The sequence below is a fragment of the Pieris brassicae genome, chromosome 8 (assembly GCF_905147105.1).
Source record: "Pieris brassicae chromosome 8, ilPieBrab1.1, whole genome shotgun sequence".
Classification (NCBI taxonomy): Eukaryota; Metazoa; Arthropoda; class Insecta; order Lepidoptera; family Pieridae; genus Pieris; species Pieris brassicae.
This window is the reverse complement of record NC_059672.1, coordinates 20,920,860-20,943,708: the sequence shown is the minus strand read 5'-3', so window position 1 is coordinate 20,943,708 and position 22,849 is coordinate 20,920,860. Positions and strand designations below refer to the sequence as shown.

Below are 22,849 nucleotides of genomic sequence, written 5' to 3'. Positions count from 1 at the left end.
AATGGTAATAATAGTAAACCATAATAGGTCAAATAACTATCCTTATAAGTCATGTCGCCTGGCGTAACGATTACTAATCATACCATATTAACAAACGATGGGAAATATTATTTATACTGTTTGATTCAATTATATTTCTCATAAGAAAAAGCTCTCTTAAGATGTTGATGACTTATGAATATAGGAAATCCTTCTGAGTTCTTAGCTGCTACAAGTCTTTAGTTAATATTAATATCTACTAGCATTATTTATCTATAATAATCAAGGTAATGCTATTTTAGCTCCATTATATCTGAAAAGAAAATGGACAGGACGTCCAGAAAAAAGAAACGTGGGAGGGCCACAAAACCCGCGAAATCATAAAAGTTTCTTGAGAGAAACGGATGAAAGAAGCAAAGAACTGATCCAAATGGAAAGTTCAGGAGAAGTCCTTTACCCTTTTGGGTACAGAACACGAGGTCATGGAAACAACAACTGGGTATCTGACTTGTAATTTTTATACGAACATGGCTTTATTATTATTATTAATCTAAACTGTAATATAATCATTATAAAATATTTTAAACGTATCACAGAACAACAGGTGACAGGAAGTAAATAAAATTACTTAAATAAACTTGTTAGTTGTATTTCGTGACAACATAGACAATGGCGACCTTTGACACACCTAATTTTTTACACAAATCGACCCATTTAGATTCAAAAGAACGGATGCGCCATACCCCGTGGCCAAAGTGTACGTTCAAGGACGCAAGCGAAGAAGGAGTATGATTAGAGTGCTCATCGTAATGTCAGTCTCAATCGAAGCGCGGCGTTCGTCGCACGAGTCGCGTTAACGAATTTCATCGAATCGAATGATCATAGAATCGAATATCTGCGCGAAATTTAATAAACATATTTTTGAATAAGTAAGTTGACGATTTCTGAATTTTAAAGGAATTTATTAGGCATGATTGTATGTAGATTAGTTATTATGTAATCAAACAGAAGTTTATTAGGTCAATTAAAAATTATCATATTCATTGATTTCTAGTGATATATGATTTGTTTGACATTCATTTTTTTTAATGCCTATAAATACATAGCGTGGATCTCATATTAATAATTTAGTTGCAAACAAGATTTTGTGGAAAAACTATTAATATGCATTATAAATATTTAGAGTTGTTTAATTTATGTTAATAGTACTAGACTTCGTAATTTCCAGGTAAACTTCAGTGATGCTAATTGGACAGTGACTATATTATACAGTGTCAAAATGAATAAAGACATTCTGTCATTGTGTGCAACGCTCCTGTGGATCTATTCTGTTACGAGTCAGGTGAGAAGAGTTTTTCTTTTGTTTATATACACATATAATCATGAAGCCATATACTCATACATATTTTAGTTATTTTTGTATTATTCTAAGTTGATTTGCTGGTAGCGAGTCAAGGAGAGAGGTTATCGTGGTTCTGATTAAAATTGTTGTTATTGTTCTATCAAATATTTACAAGACCGTTTATAACTTTAAACATGACCTATATAAAATAAGATCGTCATTATTGTCAACGGTTCCTTAAGCTCTTTAGATTTTAATGAGAACAATATTGATCTAATCGAAGCTTAAAAGAGTCCTTTATTTCGTTACATTTCCTTCAATCAATCATTAATTAATTTGGCAAATGCGGATCTGATTTGGCTCACATCAGATAAGTATTAATCTACTTTTAATCATGGGATACTATACTTTTATAAACAGATTACTATAATTGTTCTGTTATATGAATTAGATGTTTTCAACTAGTTAGTCTACAGCCGAATGTTCTAAATTTGTAGTTTTTAGTATGTAAGTGCTAATGATAACATTTGTGCCACTCTCACAACAGAGAAACAACTTTCAAGAACTGAATAGAATTTAATTCTTTTTAAATTACAAATCTATTTTCTATTAAACTATAATTTTCCGTAGTCTCTTAATATCAGAAAATAAATTCGTAAGTGTTAAAACATTAAGTATACAACGACTTCTTTAACCTTAAGTAAAAAATTATAAAAATATTGTGTTGTTACAATGTGAAACAGGTTTCTAGATTACGATTTAAATTAGGTCATTGGTTTTTTAAAACTGCATATTACATGCACATTTGAATTAATTATAGTTATAATACAGTTATTTCTATCACAAATACCACAATTAAATAGAAAAGGCGATTTAAAACATTCTAGTAAGTACTTTAAGATTGATTCTTTGTTTAATGAGTATAAATTAGATATTAATACAGAACATGTAATGAAACAGATGTCTCATATTAACAATACACCAGCTTCTGACCTCGCGACTGGCTTCTACGTAATGGTGGAAACTAATAGAATCCATAGCGTAGTTTAGATTTTATATAAATATATAATAAGGTTTTGAGTGTTTCAACGTCTACATATCAACATTATAGGTAGAGTCTTTAAAATATTCATGTTATCATCCCTTCAAAAATTGAGTCTACGAACAGTCCTTCCACTACAGCGTAGCACAGTCCCTACGATATTCCTTAATTTCGTAGAGTCTCATGGCTAGTAACTACTGACCTGGAAATGGAGAGCCTCAATATATAATAAAATTGATCATATAAATATCAAATGCGTGACTCGTGTGATACCAAATTGGGCATTACATGGCCGTGTTTGTCAAATTATTATAATTTGTAGCATTAAGTGTGGTAATCCGTTGATTGTTATAGCCGTGAATAGTTTGTAATGAAATTATAAAATTTGTTGCAATACAGATACAAATAAAGTCAAAAGATATTCTCATATTTGGACTTATTCATAACAAAACATATTAATAACGCTACCAAATTCTAATTTTATATTATTTCGTAATACAAGATTTTTCTTCTATTTGGAGTACACTCATGGGTCATGGATTACAATTAAACAATCTTGTGATGAAATTCCCACATCTGGCTCTCAGTATTTTAACGTTAAAACTTCATTTATGTAATATACACATATAACGTTTTTTATTAAAATATATTACAAAGTAGGTAAGTTGATAAGTTTTAAAAATAATATTGTTTAAAATCAAGTTAACGACTGAATTAGAGACTTTTTTAATATAAAAAAACTGTCTGGAGACTATACTGAAGTTAAATGACACCGCCGCCTATGGAGAATCAAACAGCTAGGAGGATTGCGTTGCCTGCCTTTTAGGAACCTTTTAGTTCAATTCCAGATGGTTTTATTTGTCACGATTGATCCAAATATCTCAATCATAAATATTAATCGGTAAATCACACGAACATTTCAACATCAGTTCTGATAATAAGTCATCTTCACGGTACAAGTATGATCTCTTGAGAGCATCGATTTTTGAGTTACCTAATCGAAAACAGTCGATTGTCTGATAAATGTCATAAGATTGCAATTTAGATAGTGTAATAGTGTCTGCTTTCAAAAAGCAATTATTGCAAAAAATCAACATTTACAAAGCTCATATGATCTTATAAAATGTTGCACCAAAAACTATTTTAGGTTTTAAAGTATTTACGAAACACGGCTTATTTTTAAGCAAATATCAACTCGATTCAAAGCTCCAATACAGTTGTTTAAATTAAGAAACTATTCAATATATATTCTACAGAATAGCTTACAGTGCACGAGTTTTTTTTTTAAATTTTTTAACGAGAAAATATCACATAAAATTTGTAAAAGAACTGACATGACTCATAAACATTATGTCATCGTTAAATATTTAAAAACAATTTGTCGCACTCATTAAATTGTTAAGACGAGGATTCTATAGAGAAAACATTAACTTGTATGTGTAACATTAAATTTTATGTTTAATAGAGAGGAATATTTGTATTAAAGATTTATTCCTACTGAAATCAAATATATAAACTAGTCAGAAAGATAGTAATTCTTTTTGTTATTGTTGCTGTGTGATCACAGTCATGTGGATAAAGAATTTGAGTTTAACGCATGCGGAAACGGCTTAGATACATTTAAATATAATACTAAAATGAGCATAGCAAAGCTCACAGGGATTGCCCTTTTGCGACAAAGTAATGAAATGCGGGATCGCTCTTGGCATATAAATTACCTTACCTGGCGAGGCTTCTACATTATAGGGCAATATACATTTAAAGCGTTACAAATCCTACATAAAACATTAATATTATTAGTTATCTTTAATTAATTATACTGATATAAATAAATAGTGTAATCATTAATATATAAAAACATACGTTACCTTAGTTTAATGCAGTAGAACTACGGTTTACTTTAAACTCAAAAATAAATCGAACAAACCTGTATTAGATGCTTAAGCACTTAACTAATACAATTACCTACCTGGATATTTGTAGAAAATTACTGTAATAACATCATAATCAAAATAAATGACACTTGGAGTGTTTAACCAAGTTTTGGTGGAAAAACTTAATGTTACAGAACTTAAAAGGAATGCAAGCAAGAAAAACGTGAGTTAAGATCGATCACTATTAAATAGAATTACTAGTTTTGGTCAATGAGTTCGTCTTTATACATTATACGCGTAAAAAGTAATTACATTATGATTTTGAATAAAGGCATTTGCGTTAAAAACATACTTCGTATCAAGCTTTATTATGACCCCTCTTGAAAGAAATATGATCCAAATGCAAATAATATAAGAACATTAATTATTTGTAAATCTAGTTTTACGACTGTTACATTTGATAAAGTTGTTTTCGAAGGTTTGGAATTGGCTTATTCTTACAATTATTGATTGGCTGGAACCTACTCGTCTTTAATAAATGTATCATTCAATTACTAACTTTGCATATATTTTTTTGTACATAAGATCATTAGATAATGTATGATGACGCGATGTATGAAAATAAGCAAATTCTTAAAAAGGTTATATTCTTTTGCTACGTGGTCTATTTGTTTTCTTTATTTCCTTTTCCTGTGTTGAATACACTAATTGGGTTTTAATCACGCTTCCTTATTAGTTATAATTACTTAGTTACGCTTACAAATTCCTTTTAAAGTAAAACATAAGAAAAATCACACTTCAATTATAAAGCACACGTCAGCACAAAATAAATGTAGGCGTCTAGTTTAACCATAGCAAAATTCTTTAAATTTTTTTATGAAATAAAAGAATGTAAACAAAATTAAGTAAAAACCACTTTTAGTTCTAGTTAAAGAGTATCAGATAGGATTTTAATTATTAGAACATTTTTAATAGCAGTCTTGGCTAAGACATAACAGGTAGATTGACATTTAGAACATATAAATTTGCTTCTGTGAATTTTTTATATTGTGAATGGACTTCAGATTTATGGGAGTTTCATTTACTATTAGGTGCGACCCTATCAAATTTCGTAAACTAATTAATTTTATATCAATTACGATATTGAAATCGCGTGTTGATGGAACTGGTAATTTCATAAATCGACCTAATGATGACTGTATGTATTGGTCATTGACCTGCTAGAAATTAAACCAGATTAAGTAATAAAAAAGTAATTTAAATACTGCAATATTATCTCTTCGTTAAAGGAGGTCATTGACCCTATAGCTATCCTCTATGTAGAGTGGTAAAGTAAGATAGTGAACAATAGCTTGTAACGGGCATGTCATCGATTGTAGTGTTACATAAATTGTAAATATTGCAATCGGCGCCCAGTCAATTGACTATCCGAGCACTGGATGCTATACTTTACCAAGTTTTGTTTAAGATTAAAACCTTTTTATACATCTAAAAACTATCAATGTATATCACACACACGAAACTAGCAAGGCAAGGTCTTCTTTTAAATCAAGTTAGTATTTATTACTTTGTACTAAGCTCTTTTGAAAAGGAATTATGTGTTCCCATGGGCTACATAAACTCAAGTAGTAATTCAAAATCAGCCGCTTAAAAAAATAGTCTTAAACTCTCTTTAACTGGATGGCAATCTTTAACTTCCTCTGACCTTTGTCGAATCTGATGTTAAATGTTGCCTGACCACTTTTGGTGTCCGACTGTCATCAAACATGACACAGAGAGTGGGCTAGTATTGTGTATTATGTAAGCGTAGCACCTTACTTTTATTAAACAAATGAATTCATAAAAACAAGTGAAATAAGGCGTTTCTATTATTTGTTTTGCATTAATTTTTTTGCCCAGCTTTGCTTTAAGGTACTGCGTTTAATGTTTTGTAAAGATAACTTGTCATCTCATTGCCATATGGTCATTATACCGAACTTTGATATCATAATTCGTGTGATTTTCCTTTTGATCTGCAAAACTGCGAAATCATAACTATTTAAGATTCCTAGACGTTGCTGTGTTATATAAAAATAACCTGAATAATGAATCACTCTAATACCCCTATTATAAAGATCAAAGGTCAAATTTAATTTAAATATTCAGAAAACTTCAACTAACGTTAAAGCTATAGTGCAATAATATTTTCTTTCCGAGTATGATTTCCGTCGTATCTTGTCCCCAGCCTTTCTACTTCCATCGCTGGATTTGACTTCTCTTCTAAATACCGTGACCATACACTGCCATTTCGCCTTTGTTAGATTCCGACGTAATAATAATAGTTACTTGCCTTAAAATCACTGAAAAGGCGCTAAAACATGACTAAGTAAGACAATTCTGGACTTAATTTACAATTTTTTTATTTATTTCTTTAAGCTGTCTCAATATATTATGAATACCTTTGCGGAGTCAATTCGGCTCTTTGGTTATTTAAAAGTGATTCATATAACAAGTAGGTGTAGTTCAAACCTACAAGAATCCATTTATGTTCTAACCGCCACTTATTCTATGACAACTTAAGATTTATTTCATTGATAACCTAATATTAAGTAGGTACAGCCTTGGAATAACTAATTTTGCCGCCAAAAATGGTTAGACGATTCCATTTTTATTTACAGAACGAATCAGTCCTATAAGCTGGGTTTCAGTATTGTATGTGTATTACATGTTATTTTATTAAGTATTTAGATAAAACCGAAATGATAGGAGTTGTACCTACGTCACTAAAAACTACTCGTAAAACTTAAATAAGAAAAAAATATACCTGGAAAATTAAGTATTTAAAAATTCTATTTTTCTTTTATTCTGTGCAGACATTTGCAATCAGCGCTAAGGCTATGAGCAAATTTGTTCCGTCTGTCTGAAGCATCTACTAATCTTCTGCCCTACTACTGCTACTTACTGCCTGTCTTCCAGCCCTAGAATACGGTGACGTTTAAGTCGTCTCACATACTGTCTTACATACTCAGTACGAGTTGGCGAGTAAGTTCGTTCGGGTGGCAGGATAACTGCTCTTTGTATTTAGCTGACCTCCGGATTTCCTCTGAGGTATTCGCGAAGTTCGTTGTTGATTATTACCAAGGTACTTTTGCAATTGCTCTTTAGGATCTTATTCTGTAGTCGCTGGAGTCAATGTATGTTGGTATCACATGAGCTGCCCCACAGTCGTAGGCCATACGTCTAAAAATACTAATTTAACTTAACAGAAATAATTTTCTTGAAATAAATATTAAACACTGTCAAAAACGTTTAGATATTTTGCGCGGTGCCAGAACTCGTGACGTTTTTAAGCTTCGCTGGTAAGTGACCTACTAAGGTCACAGACACATTTTTGTGTCCATATTTGTATCGGCCCGAAAGTGCGGCACTTGATTACCTAACAGTCATTCATGTTCACATTAAGAAACACTTAACGAGAGCTTAGCTTAACAGGACAAAAGCGTATTAAGATAAACTGTCATCTGACGAAACTTAAGTCAGCGTTGCCAAATCTAGGATTAAATGCTTAAAGGATTTAGCTTGTGCCTACGCGTAGCCTTGAATGGACTAAAATGACTAAGATTATATATAGTAAAGCTGGACAAAACTTTGGTTAGGAATGCAATTTAAAAAAACTTTAATTTAAATCCAGAATCTTCTCAGTTGTACGCTTCCTTGCTGAAGACCATGTAAGGTGCATGCTACCCTGCTAGCTATATCTCTCCCCTTTGTTATGGGTAGATCCGTGAGAATCGTGACTTGGTTACACCGGCATGTTGGCGATCCCCACGGGTTTTTGCTTTCCACCTTGACACCAACTAGCTTATCCAGGATACCAGGTTCGCGGCGAGCGATATGACCCAATTACGAGTAGTACAGTACAAGTTATACATAATTAAGTAGAAATATTTAGTTCCTATTGAATTAAGAATTATGTGATGTGATAAAATGTTTGTCTTTCTAATAAATAACGTATGTGGGTGTAATAATGTGATGCCATTACTTTTTTATACTTTTAATACGACAATAAATTATCTCTAATAACCTATAACATTCACTTTTTGGTCTAGTTGGGTTAAATAATGGACACTATGACATTTTTATATCTAAGTATATAAATAAAGGTATTTTTACATCGACATTGTTTTACATAATATCTTTGGCATATTGCCTATATACCATTTATTATTATTTTTTCTATTTTAATTTGACAAAAAGCTTTTGGAGATAATATAAATCTAAACCAATTAATATTTTCATATCATAAAACAAGTTTCAAAGATTTTCTATTTAATAGCCTCAATAATAGAATCATATTTTTTATATTACTTTACGAATCGTTGCTTTATGAAGTAGTGTGTAGTTTTCGTACGGCTTTCCTTAATATAAGTTTAAAACAACTTTAACCTCGTTCATAGCATCTCGCCCCTTCACCCGTGCCAAGTAGTAATCTACAATTAGTTTACATAACACCAGGTTAGCTAACAGAAGTCTTGGATAATCTGCCAGGAAAATGGAGCATTCGGCTTCCGGCTTACAATCACACAGAACGTAGCTTAAGTAATACGGCTATGCTAATAATGGTTTTTCAAGTTATCCATGGATACTGTTTCCGTCAGTTGACTTTGATTCATTAATGTACATCCGTGGATGCGTTTTAAGAATCCAGGATATGGTTCCTAACAACAGAACTATCATCTTTTGCAAACCATCAAAGCACGTTAATTGTGTATTATTACTTATCATTTGAGTAAATCAACTGAATTTCGCTTATGAAAAGTAGCAGGAAAAATATGAATTCGCTATTATAACATTTATTTCTAAAGATCTTGTAATTATACCATACTTTTCGAGTGATGTAGCCAACTAGCTTTAAGGTGATACATTTAAAACTAATACTACCACAGCTTAATTACAAATAAATGTTATATAGTGGTATTTGTGGCCTGTTCTTAATCTCCCCATTGCATTCTATCTCTTGGATGCGGTGAGTACCCGTTCTGGACCACATATTCGTGCATATAATAATATCATTCGTAATTATAGAGCATTAGATTTTTCGAAGATAATTTCTAATTAAAAAGGTTCTCAATTTATCCACCAATAACTGAAACGTTGTATTATTGGAATTGAAATAAAAAAATATTTGATATTTACTCATTTTAATATTATTTCGACAGACTGGAAATCGGGTAAAGATACCACCAACAAGGTTCACATGCCAAGGTCGGCCCTCGGGGTACTACGCAGACGTCGAAACTGATTGTCAGGTGAGCCATTCTTCAAATAAGCTTATCAAAGCGACTACTGTTAATGTTATAGATGTGTGTAAATTAATGTTATATATATTAACATTCACAGACAAACAGAAAAAACACTGTGAAAAATACAATTATCAATGGTAGCTAAATAGCTAAAAAGCAAATGCTTTTTCTATTTTAAAATCATTTTTTCTGAAAGGCACTTTTTTTCCCTCGGCTTAGTATTGAGTTTACTTATTTCAAATTGCCATTTATCCTTGTACGATTAGGAGGCACTACTTGGTACCTACCAACCACACTATTGACACTATTTATATACGCATAGTATGCGCTGCTTAACACAGCTTTAATCATAAATATACACTGAAACTAGACTAGCATAGTTATATATAACTATCTTGAAGTACACAAGTATATTATATCGATAATATATCAAAAACAAAAGTACGTATTGACTAAATATATTTCTGCATAGTTATATTTATATATTTTTTTCTCGGCATTATGCTATGGAACACATCGGCTCCACAGGCCACAGCATAATGCTGATACAGGAACAGTTACAACCACAAAACACACATTACACACTTCAAATATACGTTATTCATTATTTTCCATATTTTTTTGTTAATTTTCTTTTTTGATTAATATTATTATTTTATGTACTTCTATTTGTGTTTCGTTGGTAATAAATGGCATATGTTTTGTCATATATCAGACCAAGTGCTGCATTACACATAGTGATTTCATTTACATACTTGTATATGTCTTCCAGATACCACATTAAAATCTATTAATATTATTTCGAAGGTAAACAGCAGATGAGCAGTTACATATGCATCCGGAAAATTATGTTCAATTAGATTAACATACTTGATAACAAATTGATTGTTGTTGTGGGATGTTTGTTACGCAATGACAAGATTTATGTGAAGTTATGCAACATGATATAAGGGACCGTAGAAGGCCTGTGATTTTTAATTTTTTTTTGAAATCCCTTATTTATGTGTGATTTTCAACCCCGAGATGGAGGATTTGATTCTGAATATTAATGAATAATTGTTTTACTTACAACAAGAAATTCCAAAATACGAAATGTTGCGTGCATTCGTAGAGGACCTAGGGTATTAGGAACCAAAACATATGCAGTCTTTATTTTTAAGTACTTGATTTAATATGAAATATAAGATAAAAATAAAAAAAAGATTTATGATTATAGTACTATCAAGTTAATTACAAACGGTTTGCTTTATGCTTAACTAAATTTAGTTGTAATGTATCTTCAAAGAACAATAAAAAAGTGTATAAGAAAACTAGATTTGAAACAATGGAGCTGGGTAGACGCAATATCCGTCGATTTTATTAAACTGGTTCAACGGAAATTGACTCCAATAAAAAAAACAACGTAAGTGTATACGTAATGTAGACACTTAATTCAGAATACATTAATAATGAAACATAATTGTTGTCATTTGCCATAAAATTGACCTTTGCCTGAATACCTTTTATAAAATATGACCTCAGCGTGATTTAAGTATTTCGCATGATTAATATTTAAATTCTCTTACATTAAAACAATTTGAGGATCGTATAAAATAAGTGTTATTATATAATCATTTATTGTTTATTTACTAAAATGTATACATTATCCTTACAGTACAAAGATATCTAAAATAAAAATATAATAATATACATATATATAATATACACAATCGGTACTATGAACTCACTTTTCGAATATCTCTATGTAAATAAAATTCTCGTGTCACAATGTTTGTTCCCATACTCCGAAACGGCTCGACCGGTGTTTATGAATTTTTTAATGCATTTTTTTTGTTATTATTTTTTTATTATACAACATACAAAAACACATATAACCTTTAATTATTCTACGATCATCCCCTATTTTATTTATAGTAGATAGGTTATTTGAACTAAAAACATATATTCCTGGTAATATACATGGCAAAACGACATTTGCCGGGTCAGCTTGTATAATATAAAGATGTCGAAAGTGTTGGTTATATTATTTTAAACGAAAGTAAATAATAAATAATTGGATCCTCTTGATAATACTAAATTTAATGTTTAATGAAAGAAACTAAAAGTTCATTAAAAAAAATTTGACCTTAATATAGATTCAAAGTAACATATTTTTCATAACGTAAATACACTTCGGAAGAAACTCTATCAAAAAAAATTCTGTGCCATGCTGTGGCAACCTGTTAATAGTGAACACGACATAATTAAGCTTATACGTAACTAATAATCTTAATTTAAAGGCATGCATATAATTTATCGTTAACATTTCACCGAGTCAAGGTCGTTCGAGGCAGATGCCTACGCGAACTAGGTTATGATCTCACTCACTCTCACGTGGTACGTGCGAGCGGGACAATATAAAGGTGAATGGGTAAAATCTATGGCATTTAATAATCATCGAGAATCACAAGTCAAGCTGCATTTATCGTATTTTAAAATGAAATTATAGAATGTGGTGAACCAGGCGATAGAAAACTGTTCCATGATAACACGTTACACGTGTGATCACTTCCGCGGTCTATTGGGACATGTACTTTGATTGAGTTAAGGAGGAAGGAGGAAAAGAATAAGGAGGTTGTTTTTATCAGAATCTTTATATGTATGATCTACTCGAAGACATTTCGAAGTAAGAAGTCCAGTCTTATTTCAAAATGTACAGTTTCTAAGCGGTCTCAGCTTCAGTAGGAGTTGGTGAAAAAAATATGGAAAAATTGATTAAATGTTTAAATATACGCCGGCTGATCTACATGTAATTCGATTCTTAAGTGCAAGGAATTTGGTATTAAATGTATTATGTGTATTATATTCTTTATATGTGCTAATTAAACACTCGCTCGTACGGTGAAGGAACAACGTGATACTGGTATGTTTTAGACCCAAAAAGCCGGTCTTCATCACATGCCCAACAAATACATAAAAATAGTTAAAATCAAAACGACACGAAACAGAGACAAAAACCTGAGACAGACGTAAAAGGTTGTAGCGTCACCGGATTTTTTATGATTATAGATTAATTAGCATAAGTTATTTACACTTAACGCAAAATAGCATATTCAGGCAATCGGTATCATTTATAAAAAGCCTAAACTATAAACCACTTTTCATAAAATTTTATCTCAGACCAAGACTAATCAAGATAACATTTACCTAAAAGGCTTTATAAGAATTGCAAACAAGTCTTTATATTTTTATTGTAATGATTTATTGTATGGTGATTTAGTATACCGGTTATTTTGTTGTTGACGTTTAACACATTAAAACATAGATGTACACCACACACAATTCTCGGATCTTATTTTTACTTAGCTTATATATATACATAGTACATATGTTATTTTTAAAACATATTAAGGTATAAATCAGATTTGCTTTGATGAAGACACATACTTAAAATTAAATAATATTTTAAAGGCGTGGTAACGATATCGATTAATATAGCCGAATAAAATGACTTTAGACACTAATATGCAATTACATATATTTAAATAAAACCAGTTTTTTTCTTCATTTAATGAAGTATTTTACTCACACAACGTAAAATAAAATAATTCGTTTTTAAAAGTTATAATACGAGTATATCAATTTGATTTAGTAATTGTCACTTATTTATCACGAGTCATAATTTTACACGAAGCTTACTGATAAACTTCAAGGCAATAAATCTATTGTTTTAAATCGTCGCAGGCTAGTGAAGGTACGTTGAGATAATGTGATTAGAGAGCTAAATCATTGTCAAAATAATGTTAGTGTACCCTTAGTCTAAGTATTTTGTTTTCGAAAGGACCTCGGTGTACCCGAAGACCATTAAAATGAAATAACAACTTCACGTAAATATGAATATGTTTACTTATAATCGGATTCGCGTTGAAATCTTTTCTTCGGTGGTATGTTTTTAAAAATTAGTATAGTTATTTTAGCAGTTTATGAAGTATATTCACATCTTAACTTACGCTGTAATATTATAAATGCTTACAAAGTATTCCTTTAATCCTAAAATAGACACGGCAGATTTTTTTTTAAATAAATAAATACAGCAAAAAATTACTTGTGAAAATGTTTTGTTTTCTTTAAACAATTTATTAATACTTTAAGTAAAATATTGAAGAAATTCACGGGTCACGGCCACTGTTACGTTATAAATAAGACTCGCCGTGTGAACCCGCAATTGTACTGTGCTTTACGACAGTCTTACAAAATTGCCGACAATCATGTTTTACGAGCTAATAAGAGTAACTGCTTGAGTATGAACATTATTTTTGAACGCATCAATTTTATTCTTTCCTAAATCAGGAGTATCTGAATTTGAAATACAATAGGAGCTTAAATTGTGTTTTATTACCTATTTGTTGTAAATAATATATATCTGGAGTATTCTTATTCATGTTTTTTGTTTTTCCGGCTTATCTATGTTATTTATTGATATAAATCTATTTAAACGTACTTGTTACATGAATTTAGAAAGAAAACAAAAGTTATTGATGTACATCTCATTGCAAAAAAACTTAAGTGGAAATGGGCAGGCCACCCTGCTCGCATGAACAGTGGCAGATGTACAAACAGGGTAATAAGGTGGAAAGAGTCACCAGTGAAAAGGAAGCGAGGTCGCCCTCTTGCATGGTTACGATCTTAAGTTCTGCAGACAGACGTTGCTACAGCTAGGCTTGTATATTTTGCTTACTTTCATAGCATAATGTCCTATGGTATTCTACTGTGGGGCGCAGCGGCTGACGTAGATGCCATATTCATTCTCCAGAAAAGGGCAATTCGTGCAATTTACAATCTTGGCCCCCGCGAGTCTCTGAGAGAATTATTTAAAGAAATTAATATACTCACGTTGCCTTCCCTTTACATTCTAGAGAATGTCATGTTTGTTCGTAAAAATTTGCATCAATTCACTGTCAAAAGTGTTATTCATTCTATAAATACCAGGAATAAGCAGTAAAATAAAATAGTAGTCCCAAAATACAGATAAACAAAATCGAATAAATCGTTTCTTGGGAATTGTGTCAGATTCTACAACAGGCTACCGAAGTGTGTAACTGATCTTACGACTAAAAAGTTCAAAAACGTCATCAAAGGAATCCTAATTAAAAAGCGTATTATAAAATCCAAGACTATGTTGACGATAAAGATGTATGGCGCTAATTCATCTCTGCATGTGCGGCTTCCCTGGCAACTTGCGCTGTGCAAGTGTGTGTATCTCATTTTACACTAATAGTAAAAACTCAATTTTCTTTTGCATTGTATTGAATCTCTGTATACCTTGCATTATATAAACTTCTCAGCCGATTATTACTATTGTAACCGAGTCTTTGTAAGCTAAATCATTGTTGAAAAGAGTGTCCCTGGAGTTTCTTGCCGGTTCTTCTCCATGAGACCCACTTTTTGGAACCGTGCAACTTGCAACTAGACGTTTCATAAGAGCCTGCAAAGGCCTATTTGAAATCAAAACTTTTGATTTTGATTTTGATTGAAGAGGAGGTTGGTTGGAGGAGGCCTATACGCTATAAGAGGTCCTTGGAAAAAAATATACTTCTGTATTTTTTTAAAAGTGTATATCTATTGTAAAGATGGATGAAAGGGTCAAAGGATAAATAAGGCCTAATGATTATTATTAAGCCCATTATTGTACCTGTAAATACTATCAAAATAGACGCATTTAAAATTTACCAAATGGGAGATGTCTTTGCCGCTCTGCTATGATAGATAAGGTCAAGGGTTTGGTGGTACATTTTAGTGTCACGACACCAACGCACTATTGTTTTATGTCGCATTGTTTACGCAGGTACGGCTTGCAAAATATATTTGTATATTCATGTATATGTGAATAATTTCTAGATTCGGTGTAATTTCTTTGAAATAAAAATATTTATATCGTAAATCAATGAATTTATTCTAGTTTATGTCGTTGGTTAAAAAATGTAATACAATTTAGTACAACAATCAAAATCAAAAGTTTTTATTTCAAATAGGCCTTTGCAGGCTCTTATGAAATGTCTAGTTGTACGGTTCCAAAAAGTGGGTCTCATGGAGAAGAACCGGCAAGAAACTCCATGGACACTCTTTTCAACAATAGTTTAGCTTACAAAGACTCGGTTACAATAGTAATAATCGGCTGAGAAGTTTATATAATACAAGGTGTACAGAGATTCTATACAATGCAAAAGAAAATTGAGTTTGTACAAATTTTACTACTTGCATTTATAACGTCTTGCAATTAAAACGAGTTCGTTAAATAACAGAAAAGGCTATAATTTTCATTCATAGAGTTTGTTGTATGTATGATACATTACGGATCATCACAGATCTGAATTTAGCGCTGGTTTAAAAAATTGTGCAACAATCATTAACTTATGTGGCTTCTAAAATCAAATATTTATATATTAACACATAATTTTTACTAAATATATATTACTCTTTTTCATTATATATATATGTATCTACCGTCTTTTGTTGTACTCTAAAATGTATTTTATGTTAACCAAGAATTTAAATATTTCAAATAAATTTTCAATGCGTAGAATTACAAAAAGTTACATTGACAATTTGATATGCAAGTCATTGAAACGAAACTGACCTAGTTTCCTAGTTCCCTATATTCATGATGAACAATAAATTATTCCGATAGTGTAGTATTTGCTTGTAAGTTTATATAATCGGTAGTCTAGAGAAAATCAAAAAATTATGTAATAAAATTTATATTAAAAAAGGAATGAAAAATTGCACTATTGAAGTTTTAAAGAAAAGCCATACTAAAACAGCTAAAAACCTTATTAAGCTATCAGTAATGTTATGTCACTTTTGTAAAACATGGTTATATGTACTTTGAGTATATATACTTTGATTCACATGATGAGTCTTCACGGCAACGTTAATTTCACTATCATTGGTTGCGTAACCTTAAAGTTCAAGGTGACTGACTCTCACTTGTATTTACCGACTTAATTTTAAAATAATGTTTTTATATTTCATAGGACTTAATTATATATAATTTAAAATCTGAAACTTCATTCTTTTGTAGGTTATCTTCCTGGACATTCATATTCGTACCATATTAGTCTAGTTACACTTTATTATAAATAAAAGATGTTCATGTCTAGGTCATGCGCCAAATGGGCAGTTCGTTATATATAAGTAGCACCTCCAACCATAGAAAAACTACGACACTGATGATTACGAGTGCATTTTCGTTTATTTCCGAGATATTTTGATGGGTTGAATATGTGGATTTTGATGGAATTGAATGAATAGTCTTTGATGTTCAATTTACTTTCAGATTTAAACTGTTATTTAACTTAAGACTTTAATTTATTCATAGCATCATTGTTCGTTATTGATTTATTTTTTATCGAATCAATGTTTTGATGGCGTCTTCATTTTGTAAAGAATGAGGAAGTTTGAAGGTCTTGCAACAATAAAATCGTGTTCTAGTTCAAACCAAAACCAATTATTTTAACTTTGTATAATTGTTTTTAAAGATCAGATTTCTTTGCAGATATTTCTATTGTATTCGTAAAAGGATGTTATTTTATTGCTTGTAATTTAGATCACTAATTTTTTCTATATAAATTGTTTGTTATGTCAATTATTTATTTATATCTTACATCTCTGTTTAAAATGTATATGAAAATAGTTTTATTCAAATGTTTTGTAGTAATGCGAACTTATGTTCTTAATATTATTATTACATCTATATTATAGCAAAAAGTTTTAAACGTATTGTGTGCTTATTTTAATGAGTTTTAACGAATCAGTTAAAAAATGCTAAAATTTTATATTACCTTGCCGAATTTTATTTTTACGTTATAACAGTATACGTTTTCGTTGTTCGAGTTTTCGTTGAACGAACGAAATCGTAACCTTTACCGGAAAAAAGGTTATTTAACATTATTTTTAGATTTCAAGAACAGCATTCACATTGCAAAATATAAAACTAATTAAATATTTACAAATAAAAACAAAATGCGCTGACAGAAAAACAACGCGTTGCATGTGTGTATAACATACAAAAAATAATATGTAGATTTGATATCATGAGTGGTACATCATGTAATCATTCCGGAAAGCGACTTCCTTAAAAATGCCGGAATTAATCAAATAATTAGTTTTGTAATTACAGTAATTATTGAGGTCATGAAATAATGTACATTCTGTCTATAGGAAAATTGTAATTATTATGTCTGGTAAAGTGTTTATTTAAAAATTTCAAATTTGAGTTTAATACTGTATTTAGTTTATTAATAAAGATATTTTATATGATGCTGATAAATTTTAATAACAGTTGCAATAACTATCACTTGTATTACATTTTCATATAGATCGGTGTACACACGGCTATGTACTAATTATTATCTGCCTTGATTCACCTTCATATTGCGTTTTCGCGTTGTTCCCACGGTAATGTTAGTGCATGATCCTATTTCACCGTGTCTTTGCTGCTAAAGGTTTGGTTTTCTTATTTATTTATTGTTTTTTTATTATTTAATTACAGCAATTAACTGCTTTGACGTGTAATAAGAAGCATGATAGTTGCAGGCTTACAAATATTTTGAGAAAAACCCGTTGGCAATTTAAAAGAGTAACGGAGACTTTATTGCCAGTTCTCGACCGTTCTACGTCCTTGATTTAAGCACTGGCAGCAAATGTTAATTTAGAACCATTATCTGCTAACATGAACAGCTTTTTATGACATTTATAAGTGTACATTAAGTTTAAAATGCCTAGATATAGTTCTTAACCGTTAGGCTATACATAAAAATGTGTATTTCTATGTGCGAGATCAATACTATATGTGGTGAAAGATAATTATTATAAGGAAACTGACATGTGTTACACTAAAAGATCGATGCACTGTGTTAGGCATCGTTCATCACTTACTTGACTTGACTATAAATGATCACTGAAACTCATTCAAATATCAGGACGCAAAGGGGTAGTGGCAACCACTTAATTATTAACGCAGAAACATGTGTTTTTCCTCAGTATTCCGCGTCTAAAGAAAATCGATGATTTGTATCTATGACACGATAGAGCTAGATGGCAAAACTGAAGTACATAGATTGCTTCATATATAAAATGTAGCGTACGCATCTGAAGAAAAACCTCTTGCATATCCAAAACCCTTACGTAATTGTGTTTAATCTAGGATTATTACATTTCACGACGAACTAACACAGCACAAATATCTTCCATTGTAGTAAACTTTGCTTTTCTTACTTTAAACAGTATACCTCAGATTCAATTCTGCGTACCATTAATTTTAATTCTTGTTATAGAATTTAATAAAAGCAAAATTATTTCTTAGAAGACGTCCTTAAATTACTTACGTACATAAGTGATGGTTTTGTAATTATTATAATATAAATTGTTTGTTGTTTTTGTCATTGCAACGATGGAGATTGTCTGGGTTACTTTGGTTGGGATTTTAATTTGTCAACAATGTCATTACAATCTATATAAGTACATAAATGAACTGCTGTTTATTTATCTCGCTACCACTCGAGAATGGTTGGACGTTGTAATCCGATACGAATTATATCAGAAAATAAAATTAAAATTACATTTCTAGCATCAAAACAATGGTATGACGACATTTTACAGAAATATGTAAGTAACACGAAGTTCACAGGGTCATCTAGTTATTATAAATTAAACTTTATTTTTGTGTACATAAACAATTATATGTCATTTTAAGACGTCTTCAATCTATAGAAAATTGTTCTAACATGAATTAACTTGTATGTTATATGCGATACATTATATATATATATATATATATATTCATTTATATTTTTATACATATAAATTAGTATCATATTTAGTCACTAATTTATATACAAAAAGTAGTATTGTCTTTTGTTAAAATTCCTTTTAAACATTTAGAAAAACACTTCTATTAACTATAATAACTAACACGATATAATATATTCAATATATCGATGTAATTAGATAGTCTAAATCTCTATTGACTTGTTGTATTTACTTTCAGATCTACCACATGTGCGATGGTCTGGGAAGGCAGTTTAGTTACTCGTGCCCAAACACTACTCTGTTCCAGCAACGAATGCTCGTATGTGACCACTGGTACATGGTGAATTGCACCAACTCAGAAAATGATTACGATGCAAACCTCCTCATTGGTATGATTGTTTTTTATCATGTCCAGTATGTATTATATTTAAGTCCACACGTGGTTAAGCGGGAAAAAACAATGGTTTTTCACCAGCGTGGTGGATTATGACTTTACACCTCTAATATAGCATGCTATGGGATAATTACTTAGCCGTTTTTATTTACTATAATGGTTTAAAAAATTGGGTTAATTAAAAAAAATGGCAATATCAAAGCAAACTAAACTCTATCAAACTCTTAGTAAGTAGATGATGATTCATTTGCTAATATTTGGTGTAAATCAAATTGATTGACTGCGCGTGCTGAGTCTAATGCATTTTTGATTGTTAACAAGAGAAGCAAATTAAACAATTGTGGCATAAATAGTATCAAGAAGCAAGGTTTGTGTGTGGCCTCAGATGAAGGATAGCACAGATTGCGGAGTAATTGGCAAGCTTATATTTAATTGTTATTATCTATGACAGCGTTAGCCTTCTAACTCGTAGGCTTTTTAGGAAGTGTTGATTTTTTGCAGAGTCATCTGAAGACCATATCAAAATTTTATTTTAGTATTCGGCTATCGAATATTATTTAATAGTTAAAAATAAAAACTTAGCTGATGCGAATAATCCTTGATTATGTTCCAAGAGGGTGGGACGACAGCAGATCTAAATCATTGTCATTTAAATTTAATATATGTTTTGTATTTCAATAAATTCCTTTGATTCGTCCAATACAAGAATTATAGCAATTATGAATATAACTTTTTGCTTGTTTACTTTGTCAGTTACCATGAGCGTAGTATTGTTATACAAATCGGACGTTACATAGAGCAATGTCCTTGGTTTATATTTCCGTCTGCCGTATAACTCTAATTGGATAATGTAGGAATTAACTTCCTTCTCAAATACTAAATGTTACTCGAACTAAAACTTTATCGATATGGTTTTGGTTAATCTTAGATTACAATTCTACATTGTCAGACTAGAAACGTAGTAGGTACTTACCATTGTCCGTTTTACTGTCGCAGCTTGATATGCTAATAGTGTTAACGTGTACTGTATGATTATATACGTTGGTATAAATGAATAATTTAATTTATCTATAGGTTAATAGAAATATTTAGTTTCGCCATGCTTACAGTGTAAACAGCAAATTGGTCACAAAAATATTTATGTCTATTATTTCAGGTCAACGTGATAAACCGTTTGTGTCTGAAGAAGAGATGCGTCAGCGCACACCACGACCAGATATACTCTCAGTTCCACCGAATACCAACTATTACGACGGATTACGAGAATCTGAGTCAAAGGTTTAGTAACAATCTATTGTATTGTTTTTACCATAACACATTAATAACGTCTACTTTTACGAGTTTGTAGCAATTATGATATTATAGATTATTGAATAATGATAAATGATGATAAATTTTACTTGGCAGCTCCTCGATTAAAGTAAAATAATTGTTTCAGTTCTCCATTCACCCTGGAAACAGTATTGTTGGAATAGCTGATTCTATTTCAAATAGTAACAACAACGGTCTCGATAGTGATAAACAGAACTACCGACCACCTTCTTCCTGGTCTACAGGCATCGGTCAACGTTCCACGACACCTAGGTCTATTAACAAAAAGCAGTTCAATTCCAATGCCGATTTGAACACAGATTTCACCAATAATGGTTTTGGTAAAAATATAATATTTCAATCAACAGTTCAGACGCCTGTAAGAGAAACGACGATATCGCTACCGTCGCAAGACTTGAGTTTACCTTTCTTGCCAAAATCAAATGATGGAGCTAACCAATTAGACATTAGAATGACAGACAAAGATCCAGTATATAATTTCATTAATCGATTTGACCCAAATTCTCCAGACACCAACTTAGCAACGCCAATGACAAAGTCTCAAATATTGGATATAAACAAACAATTGCCATCTGGACAAGCTAGCTCCGAAGAAGATAGGTCATCGCGAGTAAATAAAAACTTTGGCAATAAATTGAACGTGGTTAGAGAAGAAAAAAAGAAAGGAGATGTAGAACAATCAAAAATTGATACAATCAACTCCAAATTGCATACTGATAAAAGCGTTACAAATAATTCAGTGCCAGAACCTGACAGAAACTTGGTACCACCAAAATTAGAATTTCCAGCTCAGAGTCTGACAACGACTATGGGTCCTCCGATTTATTACCAATGGAAGTGGGCAGTACCGGCTTTTGATTTAGAGCCTCCAAAAGTAGGGAATTTCACTCTTACTGGTACCACAAAGAAGTCGCCAGGAAAACGCCCATTTAGTTCTGTTCGTTCAACAACAGAAGCAGCCGATCCTACACCTAGTAGTTACAATACAGAATATAATATAAGTTCATATTTCGTACCCGACTACGTATTCCCTCTGGATGGTCCACATCCAGGATACGGTGATGAAGACGCTCAAACATCGTTCCAAGTTGAGGTATCAAGGCCTGGTAGATCGAGCTACGGAGAGAATACTGACTGTCCCCAATGCCATCCTGCCTACTTAAATCCTGGAACCTGTGAGCCATGTATCGTTAAACGGTAACATTATTTTAATAATAAGATAGTTTCTTGCCATAACTTTATATTGTGGTGATTAATTTGACTTAATTTATCAATAACTCGGACAGCGAAATGATGCTCAAACACCACTTTCACTTTTCTACAAAATATATCGACTGATTTATTTTCAAAATACAACTTCGTGACGTAGACATAGAATAGTATATGCATTTAATGTTTTTTTCTTACTCATCCGTTACAAGACGTTGAATATTTTGATATATGTATAATGAAAAATAACACGTGTAAAAATGTTCTCACCAGAAATATATACTTTTAGGTTATGTATATATGTATACGTGCCTGTGTAAAAATATAAGTTTAAATTAAATAGTTTTAGAAAAAGACTGCGTTTATGTTATCCTCACAAATTGTATTCCGTATATACAATGTAAGTTGTAACCGTTATAATGAAGCAAAGTTTAAAATACTGACGAATATGGTTCGCAAATACTTTAAAAAATTATATATTTAAAAGTGCCTCATGTGTATGATATGAAGTACATACTGCATATTTAGTATATACTGCAAATATGAGTAGTCCATTTGATGTCGTTATAAGAGATTTTGACTGTATTATTTATGTTTTTTTACAAC

The 22,849-nt window shown here is 31.1% G+C and overlaps 1 protein-coding gene across 2 annotated transcripts; it reads left to right on the top strand.

Moving 5' to 3' along the window:
- The first annotated feature begins 800 nt into the window (after positions 1-800).
- LOC123713479 lies at positions 801-22,591 on the top strand. 2 transcript variants are annotated; one of them, XM_045667161.1, is made up of 6 exons: positions 801-908; positions 1,208-1,321; positions 9,436-9,525; positions 19,547-19,697; positions 20,859-20,980; positions 21,141-22,591. In XM_045667161.1, exons 2-6 carry the CDS (start codon positions 1,259-1,261, stop codon positions 22,233-22,235), a joined length of 1,521 nt encoding a protein of 506 aa, XP_045523117.1. In that variant the 5' UTR covers positions 801-908; positions 1,208-1,258; the 3' UTR covers positions 22,236-22,591. The 2 variants fall into 2 exon arrangements, with proteins under 2 accessions (XP_045523117.1, XP_045523116.1); XM_045667160.1 differs by having other exon boundaries at positions 813-908; positions 1,192-1,321.
- Positions 22,592-22,849: the final 258 nt, after the last annotated feature.

Excerpts from the sequence above, each read along its gene's own strand:
- LOC123713479 (XM_045667161.1), top strand. The coding sequence starts at position 1,259 with ATGAATAAAGACATTCTGTCATTGTGTGCAACGCTCCTGTGGATCTAT. Across the intron at positions 1,322-9,435 it reads TCTATTCTGTTACGAGTCAG|ACTGGAAATCGGGTAAAGAT; the intron begins GTGAGAAGAGTT and ends TTATTTCGACAG. Across the intron at positions 19,698-20,858 it reads CGATGCAAACCTCCTCATTG|GTCAACGTGATAAACCGTTT; the intron begins GTATGATTGTTT and ends CTATTATTTCAG.